This window comes from Bos indicus, chromosome X (genome assembly GCF_029378745.1).
Source record: "Bos indicus isolate NIAB-ARS_2022 breed Sahiwal x Tharparkar chromosome X, NIAB-ARS_B.indTharparkar_mat_pri_1.0, whole genome shotgun sequence".
NCBI classification, from domain to species: domain Eukaryota; kingdom Metazoa; phylum Chordata; class Mammalia; order Artiodactyla; family Bovidae; genus Bos; species Bos indicus.
In genome coordinates this window covers 61,508,014-61,526,309 of record NC_091789.1, presented here as the reverse complement: position 1 = coordinate 61,526,309, position 18,296 = coordinate 61,508,014, and the positions used below count along the sequence as shown (strand labels likewise).

At 36.0% G+C, this 18,296-nt stretch overlaps 1 protein-coding gene and 1 non-coding gene across 2 annotated transcripts in view; both read right to left on the bottom strand.

The window, feature by feature from the left end:
* The window catches only part of COL4A5 (collagen type IV alpha 5 chain), a 252,629-nt gene that overhangs the window by 31,900 nt on the left and 202,433 nt on the right, over nucleotides 1–18,296 (bottom strand). Inside the window, exons 31-36 of the mRNA XM_019956152.2 lie at nucleotides 17,676–17,843; nucleotides 16,725–16,814; nucleotides 16,114–16,263; nucleotides 14,416–14,514; nucleotides 12,896–12,985; nucleotides 12,230–12,369 (exon numbers count right to left, since the gene is read on the bottom strand). Coding sequence (XP_019811711.2) covers nucleotides 12,230–12,369; nucleotides 12,896–12,985; nucleotides 14,416–14,514; nucleotides 16,114–16,263; nucleotides 16,725–16,814; nucleotides 17,676–17,843 — 737 coding nt within the window. The remainder of the gene's footprint in view (nucleotides 1–12,229; nucleotides 12,370–12,895; nucleotides 12,986–14,415; nucleotides 14,515–16,113; nucleotides 16,264–16,724; nucleotides 16,815–17,675; nucleotides 17,844–18,296) is intronic.
* On the bottom strand, nucleotides 3,319–3,529 carry LOC139181832 (small nucleolar RNA U3). The gene has a single exon (XR_011565564.1). It is a non-coding gene; the product is annotated as a small nucleolar RNA U3 (small nucleolar RNA).

Here is an 18,296-nt window from a genome sequence, read left to right as displayed (position 1 = left end):
TAAAGTATCATAATTCTTGTTATTCATGAACCAATGATAGTTATATATCAAAATTAAAAAACAAGAAGAAAATAACATTATCCTGCTAGTGGTAAACATACAAGGCAGTAGACAAACTTTTGATTATTTATAATGAAGTATGTTAAATTCTACAAAAAACCCCATATTGCAGTTTCAACCAGTACTTGTTTCCTAATACAGTTCTTCTTACCACTCTATGGCTTACTCCTTCAAAACAACTAAATTGTAAAAAAGAAAGGAAATATTTCACTAAAACTTCTGAAAAGGACTAAAATTTTCTTGCTTAAGTTTCATCTAAGCTTTTATTATTTATACACTTGCAGAAAAAATAATGAGTTTCAAAAAAATATATGCAAGATGGGAAAAAGAAGAGAGCACTCAGAAAATCAACAAACTGACCAAGAATCCTGTAAATCATTCTGAGAAGGGAAAATTCTAGTCTATGTAATATTCTCAGCAAAAGCTAGGCATGACTTCAGTTCAGTTAGTTCAGTTGCTCAGTCGTGTCCAACTCTTTGCAACCCCATGAACTGCAGCACACCAGGCCTCCCTGTCCATCACCAACTCCCGGAGTTTACTCAAACTCACGTCCATCGAGTCAGTGATGCCATCCAGCCATCTCATCCTCTGTCGTCCCCTTCTCCTCCTGCCTCCAATCCCTCCCAGCATCAGAGTCTTTTCCAATGAGTCAACTCTTTGCATGAGATGGCCAAAGTATTGGAGTTTCAGCGTTAGCATCATTCCTTCCAATGAATACCCAGGACTGATCTCCTTTAGAATGGACTGGTTGGATCTCCTTGCAGTCCAAGGGACTCTCAAGAGTCTTCTCCAACACCACAGTTCAAAAGCATCAATTCTTCGGCACTCAGCTTTCTTCACAGTCCAACTCTCACATCCATACATGACCACTGGAAAAACCATAGCCTTGACTAGACTGACCTTTGTTGGCAAAGTAATGTCTCTGCTTTTGAATATGCTATCTAGGTTGGTCATAACTTTCCTTCCAAGGAGTAAGCATCTTTTAATTTCATGGCTGCAGTCACCATCTGCAGTGATTTTGGAGCCCCCAAAAATAAAGTCTGACACTGTTTCCCCTGTTTCCCCATCTATTTGCCATGAAGTGATGGGACTGGATGCCATGATCTTCATTTTCTGAATGTTGAGCTTTAAGCCAACTTTTTCACTCTCCTCTTTTACTTTCATCAAGAGGCTTTTTAGTTCCTCTTCACTTTCTGCCATAAGGGTAGTGTCATCTGCATATCTGAGGTTCTTGATATTTCTCCCAGCAATCTTGATTCCAGCTTGTGCTTCTTCCAGCCCAGCATTTCTCTTGATGTACTCTGCATATAAGTTAAATAAGCAGGGTGCCAATATACAGCCTTGACATACTCCTTTTCCTATTTGGAACCAGTCTCTTGTTCCATGTCCAGTTCTAACTGTTGCTTCCTGACCTGCATATAGGTTTCTCAAGAGGCAGGTCAGGTGGTCTGGTATTCCCATCTCTTTCAGAATTTTCCACAGTTTATTGTGATCCACACAGTCAAAGTCTTTGGCATAGTCAATAAAGCAGAAGTAGATGTTTTTCTGGAACTCTCTTGCTTTTTCGATGATCCAGCAGATGTTGGCAATTTGATCTCTGGTTCCTCTGCCTTTTCTAAAACCAGCTTGAACATCTGGAAGTTCACAGTTCACATATTGCTGAAGCCAGGCTTAGAGAATTTTGAGCATTACTTTACTAGCTTGTGAGATGAAGGCATGACTTAAATATACTTAAACCATAAGTATCTACATTTATTCTAATATCAAGCTTTGATATAATTCTTCTAAAATTTAGATATAATTGACATATTAGTTTCAGGTGTACAACATAATGATTCAGTATTCATATATATTATGAAATGATCATCATGGTAAGTTAATACTAATCACCACACATAGTTATACAACTTTTGTTCTTGTGATGAAAAGTTTTAAACAATTTTGAATATACAGTATAGAATTGTAACTATAATCACCATACTGTATATTATATGCCCATCACTTACTTAGTTTATTGCTAGAAGTTTGTACTTGTTAACCCCTTTCATCTATTTCACCCACCTCCACCCACCCCTGCCTCTAGCAACCACCAATATATTCTCTGTACCCATGAACTTGGTTTTTGTTTATTTGGTTTTATATTCCACGTATAAATGATATCATATGGTATTTGTCTTTGACTTATTTCATTTAGGATAATACCCTCAAGGTTCATCTAAGTTATCACAAATAGCAAGATTTCATTCTTTTTTATACGCTACTTCTTTATCCATTCATCTGCCGGTGGACATTTAGGTTGCTTCCACAGCGTGGCTATTGCAAATAATACTGCAATGAACAGAGGAGTGCAAATATCTTTTCCAGTTATTCTCTGGATAAATACCCAGAAGGGGCGCTGCTGGATCACATGGTGTGGTTCTATCTTTAACTTTACGAGGAACCCTGGTAGTGTTTACCATAGTGGCTGCACGCATTTACAGTCCCACCAACAGGAGGCAAGGGTTCCTTTTCTCCACATCTTTGCCAGCACTTGTTTTTTTTTTTTTGATAATAATCATTCAAAAAGGTATGAGGTGAGATCTCATTATGACTTTGATTTGCATTTTCCTGATGATTAGTGATACTGAGAACCTTTACATGTACTTGTTGGCCATATGTATGCCTTTTTAGAAAAAATGTCTGTTCAGATTCTCTGCTCATTATTTAATCAGGTTGGTTTTTTGTTATTGAGTTATTTGAGTTCTTTATATATTTTGGATACTAACCTCTAATCAGATGTATGACTTGGAAATTTTTTTCCCATTTAGTAGCTTGTCTTTTCATTTTGTTGATTTCCTTTCCTGTGCAGAACTATTTTAGTTTGATGTAATCCCACTAATTTATTTCTTCTTGTTTTTGTTGCCTCCGCTTTGGTGTCCAGTTAAAAAGCTCATGGCTAAGACCAGTGTCAAGGAGTTTACTATGTGTGTTTTCTTTTAGTTTTATGGTCTCAGGTCTTATGTTCAAATCTTTGATCTATTTTGAGTTGATTTTTGTGTATGATGTAAGATAATGCTCCAGTTTCTTCCTTTTTTTTTGCATGTGGCTGTCCAATTCTCCCAACACCATTTATTGAAGAGACTGTCCCTTCTCCACTCTATAATCTTGGCTTCTCTAAGTTAATTGACCATACATGCCTGGGTCTATTTCTGGGACACCTATTCTGCTCCATTGATCTATGCATCCATTTTGTGTGAATTCCATACTGCTTATTTTATTTCAGCTCAGACAACGTTCTTTCCCTCTTACTCTCCCAAAGGAAGAGAACAATCATCAGTGACTAATGGCAGTTGCAGGAGCAACACCAACAGCTGGCTTCATATTCAGGAGAGACTGCTGTGCCTCCTCCTTGTGGTTTTGGGTAGTCCACACATTCAGAGAAACTTCTCTAGTAACAAACGACAGAAATGATCCCTGAAAGTATAGTTTTCATCCTGTTTTGATTACTATAGGTTTGAAATATAGTCTCAAATCAGGGAGTATGATGCCTCCAGTTTTGTACATTTCTATTGCTTTGGCTATTTTGGGGGCTTCCCACATAGCTCAGTCAGTAAAGAATCTGCCTGCAATGCTGGAGACCTGTGTTCGATTCCTGGGTTGGGAAGATCCCCTGGAAAAGGAAATGGCAACCCACCCCAGTATTCTTGCCTGGAGAATCCCATGGACAGAGAAGCCTGGCAGGCTACAGTCCATGGGGTTGCAAGAGTTGGACATGACTTAATGCTGTCTTTGGCTATTTTGGGGTCTTTTATGATTCCATACAAATTTTAGGATTATTTGTTCTATTTTGTGAAAAATGTCATTGGAATTTTATAGGGATTGCCGTGAATCTATAGATTGCTTTGGTAGAATGAACATTTTAACAATATTATTTTTTCCAATCCATAAGCATGGAATATCTTTACTTTTGTTTGTGTCTTCTTCAATTTTTTCATCAATGTCTTACAGTTTTCAGTGGATAGGTCCCTTTGTTAAATTTATCCCTAGATCTTTTATTCTTTTTAATGCAGTGATAAATGGAATTGTTTTCTTAAGTTTTCTTTCTGCTAATTTGATTAGTGTATAGAAACACAACAGATTCTTAAAATATTTATTTGGCGTCCTACAAATTGAATTTGTTTATTCTGATAGTTTTTTGTTTTTTAAATATATAATATGTAACTTGCAAATAGGAACAGTTTTACTTCTTCCTTTTCTATTTGATTGCTTTTTACTTCTTTTCCTAGCCTAATTGCTCTGGCTAGGACTTCCAATGCTATGTTGAATAAAAGCACAAGGGTGGGCATCCTTGCTTGTTCCTAATCTTAGAGGAAAAGTTCTCAAGTTTTCACCACTGAGAATGATGCTGCTGCTGCTGCTGCTGCTGCTACTAAGTCACTTCAGTCGTGTCCGACTCTGTGTGACCCCACAGACGGCAGCCCACCAGGCTCCCCCGTCCCTGGGATTCTCCAGGCAAGAACACTGGAGTGGGTTGCCATTTCCTTCTCCAATGCATGAAAGTGAAAAGTGAAAGTGAAGTCGCTCAGTCGTGTCCAAATCTTAGCAACCCTATGAACTGCGGCCCACCAGGGTCCTCCGTCCATGGGATTTTCCAGGCAAGAGTACTGGAGTGTGGTGCCATTGCCTTCTCCAGAGAATGATGCTAGTTGTGGGCTTATCTTGTATGACCTTTATTATGCTGAGGTATGTTCACTATATGTCTACTTTGCTTTTTTTTTTTTTTTTAAATATGTGGGTGTTGCATTTTTTCAAATGCTTTTCTGCATCTATTGTGAGGATCATATGATTTTTATCCTTCATTTTGTTAACGTAGTGTATCATATTGCTTGATCTACAGAAGTTGAGCCATCCTTGTGACTCTGGAATAAATTCCTCTCAATAATGGTGTATGATCCTTTTAATGCATTGGAGTTTGGTTTACTAATATTTTATTGAGGATTTTTTCATCTATGTTTACTAGTGTAATTTTCTCTTTTGTGGCGTCCTTGTGTGATTTTGGTATCAGGGTAATGCTGGCTTCATAAAATTAATTTGGAAATGTTCCTTTGTCCTCTAATTTTTGGGAAGAGTTTGAGAAGGATTGGTATTAATTCGTCTTTAAACTTTTGGTAGAACTCGCCAATGACACTATCTGGTTCTAGACTTTTGTTTGTTGGGAGCTTTCATATAACTGAAAATGGAATATATATCACCCCTGATGAGTCAAATTTAACATTGTGAAACTAACAAATACAGTAGCACTATAAGACTAGAAAGCCATTTTTTAAAACTTTTAACTGGAGGATAATTACTTTTCATATTGTGTTGGTTTCTGCCATACATCAACATGAATCAGCCATAGGTATAATACATATGTCCCCTCCCTCTTGAACCTCCCTCCCACACCATCCTTCCCCTCACAGAGCACCCGATTCGAGCTCCCTGTGTACTATAGCAAATTCCCACTGCCTATCTGTTTTACATATGGTAATGTATATGTTTCCATGCTACTCTCTCAATTAATCCCACCCTGTCCTCCCACTGTGTCCACAAGTCTGTTTTCTATGTCTGCATCTCCACTGCTGCTCTGTAAATAGGCTTATCAATACCATCTTACTAGATTTCATATATATGCATCAATATACGATATTTATTTTTCTCTTACTGACTTACTTCACTCTGGATAACAGGCTCTAGGTTCATCTACCTCATTAGAACTGACTCAAATGTGTGTTTTTTTATGGCTAATATTCCATTGTATATATGTACCACAACTTTTTCATCCATTCATCTGTCAATGGACATCTAGGTTTTTTCCATGCCCGAGCTATTGTAAATAGTGTTGCAATGAACACTGGAGTACATGTGTCTCTTTCAATTATAGTTTTCTCAGGGTATATGCCCAGTGAGTGTGATTTGTTGGGTCATGTGGTTCTATTCTTAGGTTTTTTTTTGTTATGGAAATCTCCATACTGTTCTCCATAGTAGCTGTATCATTTTACATTCCCACCAACAGTGCAAGAGGGTTCCCTTTTCTCCACACCCTCTCCAGCACTTATTGTTTGTAGATTTTTTGATGATGGCCGTTCTGACTGGTGTGAGGTGACACTTCATTGTAGTTTTGATTTGTATTTCTCTAATAATGAGCAGTGCTGCGCATCTTTTCTAGTGTTTTTTTAGCCATCTGTATGTCTTCTTTGGAGAAATGTCTGTTTAGGTCTTCTGCTCATTTTTTGATTGGGTTGTTTTACTGATGTTGAGCTGTATGAGCTGCTTATATATTCTGGAGATTAATCCTTTGTCAGTTGTTTCAATTGCAATTATTTTCTCCCATTCTGAGGGTTGTCTTTTAATCTTGTTTGCTGTTTCCTTTGCTGTGCAAAAGCTTTTAAGTTTAATTAAGTCCCATTGGTTTATTTTTATTTCCATTACTCTAGGAGGTGGGTAAAAGAGGATCTTGCTGTGATGTATGTCATAGAGTGTACTGCCTGTTTTCCTCTAAGAGCTTTATAGTTTCTGGCCTTACATTTAAGTCTTTAATCTAATTTGAGTTTATTTTTGTATATGATGTTAGGAAGTGATCTAGTTTCATTCTTTTACATGTTGTTGCCCAGTTTTCCCAGCACCACTTACTGAAGAGGGTGTACAGATGGAGAGATACACCATGTTCTTGGAATGGAAGAATCAATATTGTGATGATGAATGTACTAACCAAGTAATCTACAGATTCAATGCAATCCCTATCAAACTAACAATGGTATTTTTCACAGAACTAAAACAAAAAAAATTCAAAGTTTGTATGCAAACACAAAAGACCCCAAAGAGTCAAAGCAATCTTGAGAAAGAAAAAATGGAGCTGGAGGAAGCAACTTTCCTGACTTCAGATTGTACCACAAAGCTACAGTCCTCAAAACAGTATGGTACTGGCACAAAAACAGAAATATAGACCAATGGAAGAAGAAAGAAAGCCCAGAGATAAACTCACACAACAATGGGTACCTTATCTTTGACAAAGGAGGCAAGAACATACCATAGAATGCTTTTTAACAAGCCTGAAACTAGAACTGCTTTCAAGATCACTGTGTGGTATAACAGGCAGTCCATGTAGAAATACTTGTCAGGTTGATAACTTTTTTTGCTTTTAAAATTCAAATTGGTAAACTAAGAGCATTTAGATCATAGTCATTCTCTACTATCTCTTAATAACAGGATCTCCCTTCCATTCCATGCAATAACTTAAGACTTGGAATAAAATATCATGCTGATCCCAATACACAAAATAGAAGACATCAAAGTTGGTGAAATAGCTAATACTCTTTGTTATTGTGTTCCATTGTAATATTGAAGAAGCACTGCCAGTAAGGGAAAAAAAATAGGATAAGCTGAAAATATTTGATGAGAAAGAATAAAAACCATACTTTGTTTTATGGCAAGAAGAGTATTACAATAATAGTCCAATCATTTGGAAGCTGTGGTTCCCACATAATTATTAAAATTTTACAGTTAAATTTATATTTGCAGATTAAAGATACGATGAACCAAGCCATACATAAGTTCTTCTTTAGTTAGGAAATATTAATGATAGGGATACTAAAGAGTGAATGCAGAGATACTCGTAGTTAACATTTTACTAAATGATGTAGCAAAGGCAGTATAAAATAATATCTTCAAGTCTGCATGCTACTTACCTCTCCCAGGTAGTGAAATTTTAAGCTAATAGGGACAAATTGATAAATAATGGCTCAAAGTTGCTTGAGTAGGCCAAAATATGGTACACGGGATTCAAAGTACATGTTAAGGTGATGAATTTAGAGAAAAGGTGATCAACTTAGAGAAAAATATTATGAACTACGTTTGTAACATAATAGGCCCCATGGTATCCTTCACCACCCAAGGAAGCTAAAATCTTTAGTAACTATAGGTCTATTCAGAAAAATCTATTCTTTATCATGCAGCCTTGGTAAATTGTATGTTTTTAGGAATTTGTCTGTTTCAAAGTTATCCAATTTGCTATTGTACACTTGTTCACAGTACTCTCTTTTTTATTTCTGTAAATTTAGTGGTGATGTGCCCTCTTTCATTTCTAATTTTAAGTATGTGAGTCCTCTCTCTCTTAGCCAGTCTAGCTGAATGTTTTTCAATTGTGTTTATCTTTTTGAAAGAACAACCTCTTGGTTTTATTCATTTTCTCTATTCTTTTTAATCTCTACTCTATTTATTGTTGCTTTAATCTTTATGATTTCCTTCCTTCTACCAGTTTTGGGGTTGAGTTTGTTCTTTTTCTAGTTCCTGAAGGTGTAATGCTAAATTCTGATTTAGGATCTTTCTTCTTTAATGCAAGCATTTACACTATAAATTTCCTTGTTAACATTACTTTTGCTGGCTCGTATAAGTTTTGGAATTTTGTGTTTTCATTTGTCTCAAGATGTTTTCTAATTTCACTTGTGTCCTCATCTTTGCCCCCCTGGTTGTTAAGAGTATGTCCTTTAATTTCTACATATTTGTGAATTTTCCAGCTTTCCTTTTGCTGTTTACAATCTAATGTAATTAGAAAAGGATCTTTGTATGGTTCCAATGTTTTAAAATTTATTAAGACTTATTTTGTGGCCTAATGTATGCTCTGTTCTGAAGAATGTTTCTTGTGCACTTGAAAAAAGCTGTATACTCTGATGTTGTGAGATGGCCTGTTCTGATGATAGCCATTCTGGCTGGTGTGAAGTGATATCTCACTGTAGTTTTGATTTGCATTTCTCTAATAACTGGGGTGGCATGTTCTGTATAAGCCTGTTAGGCCTGATTGACTTTGCCCATTTAAAAATTGGTCTACTTTCTTATTGAATTAGAGTTTTCTAAAAAATAAATTCTGGATACAAATCTCTTGTCTGATATATCATTTGCAAATATTTTCTCCCTTTCTCTGGGTTGTCTTTTCACTTTTTGACATTATCATTTGCAGCATAATATTTTAATGTGGTTCAATTTATTTCTTTTTCTTTGTTTGCTTGTGTGTTTGGTGCCATGTTTAAGATATAATTATCCTAACCCAAGGTCATAGGATATGTTTTCTTCTAAGATTTTCTGCTTGTCAAAAAAATCTATCTAGGATTATAACAAGAATTGTTCTGTCTATAGTATGATTGGATTTTAAGAAGGAGTAATGGGAGCTAGAAACATTATGCCACATTAAAAGAATATAGTCATTAAATATAAAAGTTATAGAAATCTTAGATACTATCTAGTCCACCTCTCTCATCTCACAAAGATTATGTATAGAATACTTTATAAAGTGTTTTTTAATCTAGTTGAAACCTCACAATATCTCTGTGTAATAGGTTATATAATTCTTCTTTCTATTTTACTGACAAAGTAATGAAGATAGAAAAGAATTAAGTGACTTACAAGGTCATTCAGACAGACTCAGGACTCAAGCTTCTGCCTATTAATTCTCTGTCCAGGGTTTTCAGTGTACTTATATTAATTATACTTTTTGACTAACAAGGACACTCTCTTATAAAGTGTGTCATTTGTAAAACAAAGTACCATCTGACCTTTTACCACTTTATCCTTACTTCTTAACAACTCACTAATTACAGAATTTTTTTTCTATGCTTGACATCTCCTGATCATACTATCATGTTCCTGAGACTTTTATTCTACTCTTCTTTTACAGTAATAGGCAGGAAGTCCTCATTTTGCTCAATAGTATGGGACTACAAAAATGAAAATGTAAGATGAAACCATGTAACAAGATTTTAAAAAATCAATGGGAAAAACATGATTCTATGACCTTTAAAAGTTTTTCTCATAACATTAAAATCCTCTTCACATCAGTTACATATATAAAGACAGTCAAGTTCATATGTTGATCATTTAGTCTTCACTAGCTTTCTTGGCTGCACATCTGAAGTCTCTAAAATGGTGGCAATGTAAACATTTCTTTGGTTGGCTATTTCATCTCTAATTACATCTACATTAGATATAAATTTCACTTCCAGTGTTATTACCTTTCCTTTTTTAAACTGCAGTTTCATCACTGTTGATCAGTTTTCTCTTTGATTATTCACTTTTGTTAAATTTCAAGTTGGTTTGTCAATGAGAGACAGAGGCAACACACCTACATTGCTTTGCTGTCAATGCATGATGGGAAAACAGATTCACAGTGACTAATTACTGACAGAATTTGAAAGAAGTGAAATGACTGCTCACTGATCATGATGCACAGTAGTTCTTTACATAGTGGTTTAGGGACTGAAGACTAATATATCATGGTGACTTAAACCTGATCTGTATTGTTGTGGACTGATGTCATTTAACTAATTTGTGGTAACAAATTTGGCATGTCAGACTGTACAAAGCAAAGACTGCCTGCATCTATTAGAACTGAGTGTAAGATCTTATTTTTTAAATGTGTCATCATTTTAAGATAAAATAATACCATCTTAAAGAAACAACAGAATACTTCAAATACATGACTTCCTGGTTTTATCAACTCTGCAAGTATCCAAGCTTAGTGTAGAATTTGCTTATTGAAATACATTTGTAGGCTGCATAGAAAAACTAAGAGTTAGCATCTTACTTAGAGAGTTGAATACATTGTGGACACTGGCTAACTGAAACATGTTTTTCTGCTGAATTTATTATAATTTCAGAGATGATTTGTTATGGTCATTTTGGTTCCATTATATGGATGCTAAAATTCGCTCAGTCTAGAAAAAATATGGATAAACATATTTATAAAATTTTTAAATGAAATTTAAAATCAATGAGTAAAGAATGGAGTTTGTAACAAATGGTTTTAAGTTATACGGATAATTTATTTGGGAAAAATATATAGTTCCTCACCTCACACAACATATAGAAAAGAAAAATTTAAGCTCTATACTGCTAATCTGTAATTAATAAGCAGAAATTTCTCTTGATTACTTCTTGCAATAAGTTGACTAGGCAATCAAAATATAGCCTTTTGCATACTATTAACAAGAAATTATCTTAAAAATATTATTCAATGAATTCTTATCTCAGTGAGAGCTTTCACTAATTCCACAATTACTTTTCTAATACTCTCAAGTTTTGTGTTGTAACTGAATGATTGAACATCACTGCTGCTGCTGCTGCTAAGTCGCTTCAGTCGTGTCTGACTCTGTGTGACCTCATAGACGGCAGCCCACCAGGCTCCACTGCCCCTGGGATTCTTCAGGCAAGAACACTGGAGTGGGTTGCCATTTCCTTCTCCAAGTGAAAAGTGAAAGTGAAGTCACTCAGTCATGTCTGACTCTCAGGGATCCCATGGACTGCAGCCTACCAGGCTGCTCCATCCGTGGAATTTTCCAGGCAAGAGTACTGGAGTGGGGTGCCATCGCCTTCTCCATTATGAGACAAACAATTCACTGTGAGAAGACACTTGCAATGTATATAATAGACAATGGACGCATCTTGGTTAGTTATAAAATACTTCTGCAAATAGGAATTACTACCCTTTTACATGGAATTAAGCAGTTATCAAATATTTGAAAGTTCAGTGATTCTTAAACAAGTTCTAAATTTGATCCCTTGAGAAATAACACCAAAGTTTTCACAGTGACTAGCGGCATAGAGGGATATGTAGAACTGTTTCGGAGAACCACTTCATACATGCATTTAAGAATACTATTTCACTTTCATTAATTTTATAAGTTACTTTGCTTGTAAGCCTCTTCAAGTTAGTTGATAATAATATTAGGACAAAGACCAACAACTCCATCACTAAAAGGGAAAGGAAAACCAAAACTAGGCAGAAATATGCCTTTCAGTTATTGAAACATACTCAAAGAGCAAGATAGAGAGAAAATAAAGAAATCAGAAAGATCCCCCTTCTTTGGATTGGCTGCAAACTCTAAAACAAATCTCCTGTGTTCCCCATCCTGAACCCTCCTCCCTCCTCCCTCCCCATATTTGGCAAAACTAATACAATATTGTAAAGTTTAAAAATAAAATAAAATTAAAAAAAAAAAAACAAATCTCCTTACAATATAAAAGAGAAAGGATGAATTTCTTGCCCAGAGATTCATGTCACACTATACTATATCACACTATAGTTTAAGGAAGAATTAGGAGCAAGCACAGTGTTAAAGAAAAATCATATCTGCTCAGGCATATACCTGAGTAGGATTACCTTTGGGCCAGGAAGACCTGGAAGACCAATGCCTGAAATACCAGGATCACCTTTTTCTCCTTTCTGTCCAGGTAGTCCTGGGGAGCCAGGTTGTCCAGGAACTCCAGGAGGTCCGAAAGACCCTTTTGGACCCTGTGGGCCTGTTAAAAACACATAACATGCAATCTTTTACAAAATATTGTATAGAATATATATAATGCACATGACCACACAAAAAGATTTTTAAAAAGAATTTCACAAAGTCTGATTTATATAATAAAGAGCTTTATAATCAGAATTGTATAAAAGCCTATTTTTAAAGGAAGTTTAAGTGAAAGGGAGTATGTGTTCATGCTAAGTCGCTTCAGTCATGTCAGTCTCTTTGTGACCCTATGGTCTGTAGCCTGCCAGGTTCTTGTGTCCATGGGATTCTCCAGGCAAGAATACTGGAGTGGGTTGAAAGGGGGTATAGTTGGAGAAAAAAATGTAAGTTTGTGAATTCTTTCTAAAGTTCTGTCTCTTAATTCCCACTTCAAATACTTGTGTAATGAGAGAGCTCTACCCACTGACTACTTTAGTTATCACCTCAGTTTGACTCTGTCAACAACAGTTTCTTTTCTGATAACAAAGATAGTCAACCATCTTCCATTAATGGAACTAAATATCTGGGAGATTTTCATCACTCACCTGGAAAACCCATATCACCCATGTTTCCTTTCAGTCCAGGAGGTCCTGTAAGTCCTGGCATTCCAGGGAGACCAGGGTTACCCTTGGGACCTAGAAAAGTCAAATTGTTTAAAATTAAGACAAGTCAGCAATATTATGGTTGCTTGGTTTCCTGGAATGGGTCGTAATTAAAATGAAATCATGAGGCTGAATGGACCAAATCTTAATATATGATAAAGTTCTACAGATCTAACTGGACATAAGATAGGCAAAAATTATCAAGAAATCTCCTTAGGAACATATTACAATATAATCACAGCAATAGAGGGCTCCCAATACACATTTATTTAAAAATGCAAGAATCTTGTGTCTTGCCCTAAAACTACTCCAATTAACTGGTCTTATTTGTTGTACACATATAACTATCACCAGGACATCTTGTTTCTTGCCCTAAAACTATTCCAAACACTTGAAGTCTTATCTGTCATATGTATATAATTACCTTACCATATTTATCACAGATAAATCCAATTTAAAGAGAGTCTTTTAAAAAGATTCAGAAGCTTTCCCATTGAAAGCCTTATCATGTGCAACCAGAAGAGGAAAGTGGTAACCTGTCATGATACATACACCTTTGGCACATTAAGCCAGGGTTAGGTAAGAGTTGATGGAGATGTACTGGACTATCTTCCCCCAACAGTCATGGCTACTGTGTTCAGTCACGGCTGCTGTGTTTGCATTCTTCCCAGAGCTTAGATACTTCAGTTCTGTGGTGTCACCTAGGTATTTTCCAAGGATCACAATGTTGCCTTCAACATTATTTGCTTTTATTTTTTCTTTCACACTGTCTTCTCACTTGGGAAAGAATGCAAAGTATATGAAAGATAGATACGGAGATAATTCTTCCAACTACATTAAGATAATATAGTATACAGTTCAGAGCAGAATAACTGATCTAAAGGGCTCTTAGGAGGATGGTAACCAGCCACTCTTTATTGTTTAGGGGTCCAACCAAAAAAAAAAAATGGTTTAAGCAGCAGCAATAAAAAGTTTTATTAGAAATTAAAAAATCCACATTTATTGTAAGAGTGATTAATGCTATAAAACATTACCAATGAAGGTTGTGAAATTCTTACTCCTAGAAACTTTTAAAACTAGAAATGGTAGTCATCTGTTTTACATGGTTTAATGATTAACTTGTCTGAAGGTTAAAAAAATGAAAAGGGTGAATTCTTTAGGCTCCTAACAGATAACTGTCTAATTTACATATGCTACAATGTATATAAATAAAATATAGCACCTTACTTGGATGTACTTCTGATTCTGTGTATATTCTGAGGCCACAAAAAAGAAGAAATTGAGTAAAGAAAAATATCCTACAAGTCTTTTCTGTTGACATTTGTGCCAATGGCAACATTTTTGTTAAGGGGAGGTCCATATCTCAGTTGCTTCAATTATCACTACACATGATAAATACATGATTACTTTGTTCCAGGGTCAGGATCAGCCACCAACTGCTACAGGTGGTTTATCATACTTACCTGCTAGTCCTGGCAATCCAGGTTGTCCACTCAGTCCAGGTTGCCCTGGGTCTCCAGGCAAACCCTGGTAACCTTTTGGCCCTGCAACTCCAGGAATACCTTCCAAGGATGAGTATAAGAAAGACAAGTTAGGCTGGTATTATTAATCATTAAATCCATTTGGCAAAGCAAGCTATCCATACTCTGAAATATGAATGAAATATAGGAACCAGTGATATTCTGATATAGTATGAACCAATAGCACTGGACTCATTAAAATCTCCCACTTTTTAATGTAGCTACCATTAAGAACTTCGGAGCACTCAATAATTAAGCCACTTTCCTCTTTGGGCCTCAGTTTCTTACACTGTAAAATGAAGGAATTGGGGCAGGCTGTCTCTGCATTATCTCTTAGATTCTATAACTATCTTTTATAACCTTATATCAAGGCAAATACAGTTTACTGACACTATTTTGCAGAAGGTATAATGGAAAGAGAAGCTTTGCAAGAAGTAAATCAAGAAATATAACTCATTTTAACAATAATACAAAATTAGGTGGCCTTGCCTCTTTCATGATTATATACAAAATTACAGTAATGTCTTAAAGTTCTTGTTTGAGGAGAAATCTCACCAAGCCCTGCTCACAGGGAAACTTATAACATCTATGTACACACACACACACACACACACACCTGCACACACACTCACACACATACATGGACTGACAATAGTAATGGTTTCAACACAGAAAGAGCCACAAACCTTACCTCAATCTGCAAATAAACATAGTTTAAAAATTCTACGTTGTTTGAAAGGATATTCTATGCAGATTGGATTGTGTTTTATTTATTGATTTGTGCTTATTCATATTTTTCTCCTGGTGGTTCAGCTGCTCAAGAATCCGCCTGTAATGTGGAGGACCTAAGTTCGATCCCTGAGTAGGGAAGATCCCCTGGAGAAAAGAACGGCTACCCACTCCAGTATTCTGGCCTGAAGAATCCCATGGACTATCCATGGGATTGCAAAGAGTCAGACACAACTGAGCGACTTTTACTTCATGTATTTTCTGATGCTTTGTTATGAATATGTTATAGTTTTATAAAAAGAATAAAGGATTTTTATTTTAAAAATCTGTTATTCTTCATATCTCATTTGCTTCTAAAAAAATAACTGTAATAATACAATTGTTCCCTAGACCTACTTTCAGCAACCTTCCCCAGGGGTGAGTTTGGCTGTTCTTAGTCCAATATTTGTTTATTCTTCTAGGTTAGAATAACAGTGAACTGTACTTAAAAATCAAGTATGATATGGGTATCAAAAATCTGCAGGACAACAGTGTACCACTCATCCTCATTTGGTTTTTAAGAAAAAGAATTTAAAGGGCCAGGAAATTTTCCAAACACTGAAATCTGTTTTCCAAGTAATTCTGTTTATTTATCCATTTTCTCTTGATCATATTCTATACACTACTTTCTGGAAGGCTTGAAAGTGACTGTTTATTTTAAAGTCTCATAGTTTGTGATAGATAAACTACAAAGTAAATAGTCAAGCAAAAGTTGATCAGTGAAACAGTATAAATCAGTGAAAACTAACTTACATTACCAAAATTTGATATACCTAATTGCCTTAATCCTGGATTACAAGTCACTTTCCATGCTAATAAAAATTAAACTTCATACACACCAGGAGAAAAATTCAAATAAATGCATTCACTCACCTGGTAGTCCAGGGTCCCCTTTCTCTCCTTTTGAGCCCAGCAGATCTGGATCCATTGGCCCAGGAAGGCCTGGAAGGCCAGGCTCTCCTTTACTACCTTTCTCTCCTGCAGGGCCAGGAAGTCCTGGCTGACCCTGCAAACCATCATCACCTAAAACCAACATGTGTGGGGAAGACACAGCAGATCAGGTTCATCCATCCAGGATTAATGCATATAAAGATTATTCACATGTTACACAGTTGGGTAGGCTACTGACCACCCAAAACACTCATGCACCTTATTTATTGTTTACAAATAACTCGAGCTCACTTTTACACTCAAACAACAATCTCTCTCCTGGTGTTCTCTGACAAATACAGACTGTAAAAAAAAATTTAAATTCCTGTATGTTGTTATTTTGAGTTAATGCTTATCATATTTCATAGTATTCAACTAAGCATGCCATCAAACTGAAAACAGGAACTACTTAAATGCCATGTCACCTAGAAACAAAATACAAGTAAAGCATTGCTCATTTTTAAGTAGTCAAATAAAAGTATTCTGCATTGATGTAAAGCAAAATTTTTAATTTTCTTTCTTTCATAAATCTGCCCACAAACCCTGAATATTACCTTTGAGACCAGGAACACCACTCCTGCCAGGAATTCCCAAAGGTCCTGGTGGGCCTGGAGGTCCCATCATACCGATTTCACCTTTGGCACCTTTAAAAATATCAATAGGTACCTTTTTACCTTTCTTTGACCTTGGAAAGATAAAAGATCAGTTTAAAGATGTCAACTAGAAAACTACTGAGTTAGAGGGAAGGTACTATAAGGTTTCCCCCTTTCCAACTATTGTAATCTTAGTGACCATTACTGTCTATATCACTGTGGTAGTTAGTCTCTAAATATGGTCCCCAAATGAACTGCACTTCCCAGTACACACAGCTCTGTGTACCCTTCTCCCCTTGAATTTGGGATGACTCTATGCCTTAACATTGACTATGTGTCCCTGTATAACTCCCAAAGCTAGATGATAAGAATTCTTGCAGCTTCCACCTGGGGCTCTTAGAACACTCAATTTCAGTTTTGGGGATTCTCTCTTTTGGAAACCCACTGCCCTGGAAAAAGAGCAACTACCCTGATACTAGCAAATGTGAGGTACTTCTGTGGATAATGAGATACCATGTGAAGAGGCCAATGAACACTCAGGTGTCACAGTAGTGCCACGTTGGAAGTAGATCCTTCATCCCAACCACTCCAGCTGGAACCATGTGGATCAGAGATAAACAACCCTGTCTAAGTCATCCAATAATTCCTGACTCACAAAATCTTGAGCAAAATTAAAAGGCTGCTTTAAATCATCAAATTTTGGGGTCATTTGTTACACAGCAATATATAGCTGGAGCTCTCAAAGAGAAAAAGTGCAATGCAAATAGCAAAGTGAGTTTCCCACAATCAGAGACATTTAATACATTTCCTTAAAGGATAGTGTCTATAGAGAAAAGTACAAGAGAATAATACATCAGAGTCATATTAGTTCTAATTTCTGGAATCCAAAAGCAGGGAAGGCTAAAAAGTTACCTGGAAAGCCAGAGGCACCTGCTTTTCCTGGGAGCCCTGGTGATCCTGGGGGTCCCATAGGACCTGGTGCTCCAGGGATCCCTGGGCTGCCTCTCTCACCAGGAGGTCCTGGAACATCAAATCCAGGAGGCCCTGGATCCCCCTTCTCTCCTGGTAGTCCATGCAAGCCTAGTTAATACAAACCAATATTAAAAAGTATTGAAGCAGTTTTAAGAGATGTATCTGGTTATTTTTCTAGCAAACAGGTAATAGAATCCTGTATATAACAAACCTAACAGTGAGTTAGGGATACTTTTGTTATCATGCACAGAATATAATCTAATAATAAAACTTTAGGATTTTCAAGTATATTTCCCTAAGAATGGACTTCTGAAATTATTTCTCAAAAAAGACCAATCTTTTCTTAATTGCTACAATCATGTACTATTTTTAATAAAATGTAATAAAAAATACCAAAAAACTGAAATAAAAAAGACATAAAAATTCAATCCTATATCGTGGTTATTATCGTCAAATAATATATTAATACAGTTATACAGTCAAATGCTTACTCTCAATTTCTTCTAATTCCAGTGCAGTAACAAACAGTCTGTGATTTGATACTGATCCACTGCCCACACT